Source organism: Acanthisitta chloris, unplaced genomic scaffold (assembly GCF_000695815.1).
Source record: "Acanthisitta chloris isolate BGI_N310 unplaced genomic scaffold, ASM69581v1 scaffold1394, whole genome shotgun sequence".
NCBI lineage: Eukaryota > Metazoa > Chordata > Aves > Passeriformes > Acanthisittidae > Acanthisitta > Acanthisitta chloris.
This window is the reverse complement of record NW_008670762.1, coordinates 44,784-52,497: the sequence shown is the minus strand read 5'-3', so window position 1 is coordinate 52,497 and position 7,714 is coordinate 44,784. Positions and strand designations below refer to the sequence as shown.

The 7,714-nt window shown below is 36.6% G+C and overlaps 1 protein-coding gene across 1 annotated transcript in view; it reads right to left on the bottom strand.

Moving 5' to 3' along the window:
* Positions 1 to 7,714, bottom strand: part of GREB1 (growth regulation by estrogen in breast cancer 1) — a 51,501-nt gene that overhangs the window by 39,605 nt on the left and 4,182 nt on the right. The window contains exons 2-3 of the mRNA XM_009073775.1: positions 6,406 to 6,531; positions 5,481 to 5,657 (exon numbers count right to left, since the gene is read on the bottom strand). Of these exons, the coding sequence (XP_009072023.1) occupies positions 5,481 to 5,657; positions 6,406 to 6,531 (303 nt within the window). The remainder of the gene's footprint in view (positions 1 to 5,480; positions 5,658 to 6,405; positions 6,532 to 7,714) is intronic.

Sequence of the window (7,714 nt, the reverse complement as noted above, 5' to 3'; positions counted from 1 at the left end):
ACATGACCTGAAGCATGATGTTTTCTTTTATTCTAATATCTAATGAACATTTTTATGTGTCGTAACAGGAATTGAAATGGAAAGTTGTGTTCAGTGAAGTGAAAGATGGCTAAAATGAAGGAAATATATTTTGCATAACACGTGCAAAATGACATTGGAAAGAAATTACTGTAGTAAAGGATCAATAATACAGTAAAGAAAATTAAAAGCCATTTATGAAAACTATTATTTCAATCACATACCTCAAACAAGTTACAAATAAATGGTCAATACTTTTTCCTTCTGTAAAGTACAAGCACTAAAATATAATGCTCTGTAAACATCTGTTGCTTGGCTTACAACCCAAGAACTTACATTAGTTTTCAAATGGCTCAGAACAATTTATTAAAAACCTAAGTTGACATGGAAATTGGTCTGGTATCCATGGGAACAAGTGGCTAACAACTATTGAAAGCTGCCTATTATCTCTCTGATCCTAGTCAGTAGGATGATAAAGGTCATTATGACTCATAAAATCAGGACAAGTCATGACTCTGCAGAATCCTCTGTCTTATATCAGTCAGCACAAAAGCATCTGTCTAACATCACAGAGCCTTCAAGTAGCTGCAATAAAAGCAACAACAAAAGGAAACAAAACTAGAGCGGATGTGGCAAAAGCTGTGGAGTTTGTATGCATTTAATGCTGATTAAGCAATCCTGAAAAATGTTTCTGTTAATAAATGAAATTTTCCCATACATTTGGCGGCACACTGAGCATGACCAGCAGCAGCACTGCAATTTTTTGCCTGATTGCCATTTACAAGCCCTTAGATGTTTGCAAATTTACACTTTTTTTTTTTCCAAATGTACTTTTTAGGTTTTATCATTTTGCTGGGAGTGTCCAGCAATTTGATAAAGCCACAGGTAGAAATATTTGTTCATCCAAAGTTGGACAGTGGACATAAAACGTTTTCATTTGGACTTCAGCCATTATTGTAAATTATCATCTCCCTAAACCAGATGTAGCAATAACTTCTACCTGAAATATCTTTTTGCCCTAATCACCTATTTTTAACTCTGCGGCATCTACTGGAAAATTAGTTTACACCACATATAGTATATAGGTGAGGCCTAGTAAGGATTAAGTGGCTCTTAATGTTCCACTTGTTTTGAAAAGTCTTTTGAGAACATTTTACAAGTTATTTTTTCTAATTTTCTTTTTATGTTAAATTATCATCTTTCACCTCAAGCTTCTCCAGCTCCTCTGAGTGAGACTCAGTCCTTTCTTGCAAGCTCCTGCCAACACCCTTTTCCATCCCATTCCCCCTGACAGCCATTGCTTCATTAATGCAGATCAGCCCTGGCATCAGATAGAACACAGCATGATCTTATAATTCCAATGCAATAAAATGCTGTTCAATCATTACTCATTGCAGGGCTCTGCCAACCCTGCTCATAGCACTTTACATGGCAGACTGAGTAACATGGAGAACTCAAACATTTCATCATCCTCCTTCTTCAAATGCCTTGCTCATGTGCTGTGGCACAAGGCAGCAGCTGATAGAAGGGACAGCTTGTTTCATAAACAAGTTGCATTAAATATTCTTCCATACATTATAGAGAGGACAAAGGTCAGAGAAGTCAGGGCAGCCATAAGGTGACTCAATATATCTATGTCACGGGATTGGTTTCACAAGAGAATTAGAAATCAATGCCCGGAGTTCAGGGGCTAAAAGCCTTTCACCTTTAGGTCACCAGTTCATACCCAGCTCAGTTTGGTAGTGACTTAAGGCTGTTACCCTCTGAAAATTGTTTAATCAGAAGGTGTTCGATTGTATTTGTATCTTATCATATGCATTTGCTCGAATTTTCTCACATCACAATGATCAATCGTTCATAATTTTAAAAGCTCTTCCCCAGCAGGGACCTTGTGCTCAGAAGAAGGGCCTTGGACCAAAAGGGTATGAAACCTGACCTGCCCTCTCACTGGGAAAATGGTTCCTTTGAACCTTGTGCTAGGAATAAAGAGAGGATTTCAGAATAAAATTTCATTAGCATGTATTTCATAAATTGGCAGAAAGTTTTTTTCCTGTTTATCTTTTAAATGAATAATAGGATTTTTATTAACATTAATATTTTGGTGGAAAGTTGGCATCTTGCTTAAACAAAGCATGATCATATTTTCAACTTTTCAGCATAAGGCATTTCTTCTTTTCAGTTCTACTCACAGGAAAAAGCACACAAACACTGACAATGCTTCACATTTTTGCCATCTACTCAGTACCACTCCATTTGAAGACTGAAGTCCTAAATTTAAAAAATGAATTAAATCAATATAGTTAAGCTGGAGAGCTCCATTGAATGGAAACTCAGTACTATTACAAAAGCCCAACAGAACGTTGCATATTTTAGCAGAAGCAGTCACAGTATTTTATACTACAATGTTTTCATCTTACACACAGCTTACAATGCAAGCAAACTAATCTCTTCCTCTTGTCATTCTGACCTCAGGGACCCACTGGATAAAAAAAGGGATTTCTTGTTCCCTGCTAGGAAAGTAGGCAGCTGTTTGGTCTTTTGGGAAAATGATGGGTGAATAGCTGCTTTGTTTATCATGAGAGACTCTCCTTAAGAGTGAGAACTGGAAAAAAAAAAAAAAGAAAAAAAAAAGCGAAAAAAACCTTTGGGAGTGGTACATGCTAGCTGCTTTAATTAGGAAACAATAAATATCGCACTATCACATATCACTTCCCCCATCTAAGCATTCCTTTAGGTATCATAAAACTCAAGAACAAGTTTCCTAAAGGCAAAAAACTGAATCTGTTTTGCGAAGTAGTTAAACCTGTGATCTAACATGATTAACAGAATCATGTGAGGAACATGCCTAAACACAGTAAATATTTTGCTTGCCAAAAATATAGTCTTCCAGAAAACAGGATTTTTTTTTTCCTATGGAAGAATACATCAATTGCAAAAACAGAGAAACAAAGCAACCACCAACAGAAATTACTTTCAAATCACAAGCACATATGACTTGATGGTGGGACAATATATTAGCATAATAATCTGGCACATGCCCCAGAGGCATATCAACCATCCCTAATGGGAAGAAGGCCATAAATCAAATCTGGCCCAGAAACTTTCATATTTTCTTCTGGAATTTTTGTGCAATTCCCAGGCATCTTCACAAATGTATGCAGGCAGACCATGCGAAATCAGGAAACTAATCGTTAACTAATTAGTGTCTTCTCCCTTCAAATAAACTGTTTTGAAAAAAATCCACAGTACTGAGTAACAGTTGCCTTACAAAAATACAGTATATTAAGAGGAAAAAAGCATGACATTAAGCCCCAAAAAATGGGATTGAAGGGTTACAAATGATGTGCCTGTATCACAAATAAGTGGGATATAGTCTGACTCATTACAGCTCATTTCAATTAAAAATGAATCCAGTTCAATTTCCTTCTAAACTTACAAAAGCTTGAAGGGACTTCACACTTTCCACGCTGTTTCAGAAGACCAACATGTTTGATGGAGAATAACCTAAACTCAGAATACCGAAAATAAGGCTTCTATGCTGTCTTGAAAAGCAAGACATTAAAAAGAGTTTCCCTTCTTCATATGACATGTTTTCGGTTTCAAACTATTGCCAAACGGAGGTCACTGTGCTATGCTAATAGACAATTTAAAACAAGAATGTTCTTTTATCCCACTCTGTGTCTGAAACCATGAGACTATTCATGTCTGCTTCTAATTTTACTTACCCAGATTTGACTCACATGTGTGCACGAAAACCTGAATCAAACAATCTTTTCTATCTACAGTATGACCTATTGTACAAATAGTATTCTGTCCTCACGTTAGTATGATATGTAAATTTTTTTCATTAGATTCAAGGCCAGGAACATTATTTTATTTCCAGATTCCAGATGAAGGCTTTGGATTTTAAAGTAAGTTCTTTCATATTTCAGCTTGTTATAGAATACATAGAAGTTGTACTACAAACTTAATAAAATTCTTTGTAAAAGAATGTTATTCACTGGGGTTTAAGTGAGTAACAACAGTCAAAAATAAGCATTTAAATGGTTTCAGGAAACTAAAATGTATGTAATAAGCAAAGTGAGGATACAACTAGCATAAAACCCTCCCAATTATGTTCCTGTTGCCTTTTTCTGTTCTTGTTTAGCATGCAATTAACAAATACACTACTTCCTCTCTGCTAACAGCCTAAGGAGCTTAAGCTGTTAATAGTGCTAGGGCTGAATGACTTGAGTGGTACAACATTCCTGTCTTTATCTTTAAAATGACAACACGTGGGTGATTTACAACCCTCCTAATTCTTTTACAATCACTGGGCAAATGCACTGTGACCAATCCAACTCTACAAGATCACATGAAGAAAGAAATTACTGTACATACAATTACATTATGCACCTTCACACTACACTGTCAGCCTAAATGCTTCGAAGAGTTGCTCAAACTGAGATAACAACCGAGTTCATGTCATATCCCTCAGTGTTTGTGAAAGAAACCTCTTAAAAGACATGACAAATGTTTCCTTTTTGCTATTCAAAGCCTGGACTGGTGCAAAGATATATCATGCATCATTTTTGGTTAAGTAAGAAAATAATACTTAAGAACCTGAGAGTGCCAGATTGAAAAATGAATTCCTCCTCCAGTTATATTTCCCAGTATAAAAACTATTCCATTTTAATAACATTAATATTCAGTTCATTAATTCACATTATTTCGGATCTTCCCTATTTGGCTTGATTTAGATGAGGTTAATGGCAATCAGAAAGACTATAATAAAAATAGATGGAAGGAGCTATTTTTATGTCAGAAGTTAGACTTTTAAAAAGATTAAAGGCAAGAAATTGAAGTATCCTACTAACAATATTATTCAAACACACAGTATTAACTGATTATACACATAAAATCTTAAACTTATAATAATTCATATTTATTTACATTGTGATTACAGCAACAAGTCATAGGTTGGGATCCAGAACCCAGACTAATGTTCAAACACAGTGGAGAATATTATCCCTATCTCAAAGAGATAAATCAAAAGGTCATAATTCTTTTTAGTCCAAACTATCATCAAACTGTTTATATGTAAATAATAGCCAGAAAGTTTCACTTGACAGACCTACAGTCTGTCCACACCAGTATTTGGAAAGCTAAAATAGAGACATGCAGCAGTTCAACTAGTCCAGTTACCACATGTGCAGTTCCAGCAACTAGGACATAAACTGGTTGGAGAATGACTTTAGCCTTGGACTAAGGGACAAAAAGTGATGAAGCATCTCTAACAAACTGGCTCACTCTGTCTTTCCAAGGCAAACACAGCCAGCTGAGTTGTTATCTTCTTGCACATCACCTGTGAGCATTACTATAGACATGAAACAGAAATCAGATCTGCTGAACTCACTCTGCAAAAAACAATTAGCTATTAATGGAAGCCCACAAAAGAATACACTTACTGCAATCACACTTACCCAACAGGGCATTGTGCCCATTGTCATCTGGCAGGAACCTTTTATCCACAGCGCACACTAAAAGGTGATCAGGTAAATTTGGTGACTTTGCACCAACAAGTAAAAACCCAGAAGGCACCTCAATATGTTCATTGGAAATTGAAACCAGTCTCAAATCTTTACCAGCCTGGCAGAAACCTAGAAAAAAAATCAATTCAATGTATTTTAAGTTGACAAGAATTTTTGTTCAATGCTTACAATTCTCTTCATTAAAGACTTCCTATATTTTTTTGTGAGAAACCCTCTAAGATCAAGGGCAAACTAAAAAATCGTTTTCTTCCCTGACTTTCAGACTGCCTTAAAGATTCCACCAGTACAATAAACAAGCAAAAACTTGAAAATGTACAATGAAATTTCTCTTGATGATATTTTGCTGCCTACATATTTATGGGACTATTTACTAACATCATCATAACTTAGGTCAGACATTCAAAAAATTGAGGTAGTAGTTCTCAATATCCGGTGAATTTCACTGGCTTTTCCTGGGGTTTTGAATATTTTTAACAGCAACATTGACTGAGGTAGACTTTAAACAGAAAAGAGTGATGATAAAGCCATAAGAATTATCACAGTCTTCTTAGCAAACATCATGTCTGCAAACTCGACCTTTTAAAGGTTGCATTGCCTAAGAGAACAGAAATTCTGTCCTTGTGCCAGGCATTCCAACACAAATGCTTATCTGACAGACTGAACAAAGACCCTGTCAAACATAAGAGACACTGAGAGCAACCCAGCTTTATTTGGCAGGTAATGAACACTGGCATTTTTAAGTTTTCTATATCATATAGATAATCTCATTCTGAGGAATTACAGGGAAAATAGCCCTAATCCTACCCTTTCCAGTAGGGCAAATGCCTTCTGACAGCATGGTTAGTGCATTTCTTACCATCAGTAGTGCAACATCCTTCTGGGGGAGGTTTCATCTGGTAAGAAACAGGAGGACTACTTGATTCTGAACCTTCTTCATCTTCCTCTTCTTCTTCTTCTTCCTCATTATCTGCTCTGCTGCCTGCTACAAATTATCATAGTATAAATAACAACAGAAAATGCTGGCTACAAACCAATGAATGAACGGGGTGACCCAGTTACAGAAAGTATTACACCAAACTGGATTCTCTCCTCTTGGCAATGACTTTACTGTTGCCAACTCTCAATATTCGTTGTTTCCTTAAAGATCCAACTTCCAGTCATGCTTATAACACACTGTCTCTCATTAAAAAAAATGAAACTTTTAGTTCCTGTGCAAAAGAAGTTCAAAAGCATGACTCAACTGCACCTGAGAAGGTAAAACACAATAAAGGACAAATAAAAAGAAGTCTCAATTTATTCTTTTGCAAAAATCTCATAATTTTCATCTAACTGCACAATTTTTAGTGGCCTAACTTCTGGTGTTTAGACTCTTGCTGATTGCCACAGTGTAACTGTATTCTTTGTTTATAATATTAACAGCCAATAAAACCCAAAGTCATTACTTAGCACTTTAGAATGTCCTGGCTACAGTTCAAGTACAGATTTTATTAATTAGGTATCGACCATGTCCTTGATTTTGTACAGGAACCTGAAGAAACAGTTCCTGCCTGAAACTAGGTTCACCACAGATGATGCCATAATAAGAACACCTAATTCTCAGGCCTACCAGAATCCAAAGTTCTGAGTACAGCACTGTACAGTATCAGGGAAAGGCAGATGCCCAGGAGGACGATTCACAACAGCCTGTGCATGGACTGTGCCAGTCTAGGAGGCAATATAGAGGCAATACTGAATGCTGGACAGAATACATGATGTAAGCTTTGTTTTTCAGAAGGCTTTAGGTGTGTATTACTGCTGTATGTTTCAGCCCTTCAACTAGAGACTGCTTCTTTCCTTCTCTCCACCTATAGACGATGTTTTTTCCACACATAATGCAACAGCTCCAGGAAAACATACTGTCCAATGACTCCATCCCTTCTCAGGGCTCACACACACTCAAGGCAAACAGGACAAATGTGGCAAGCAGAGGGATGCAACTAAATGGTAAATGGGGAGAATGCTTCTACATAACAGGACTAAGGAAAATTTTAGACCAGATCCTAACATATGACACAGGCAGGGCACAAGCCCAGTGGGGTTTATGTCTAAGGCTTATGGCTTCTAGGTGTGTATAGGGACATGCCTACAGAAACACAAAGAGCTTTCACTTGCAAAATTGGGCAGTG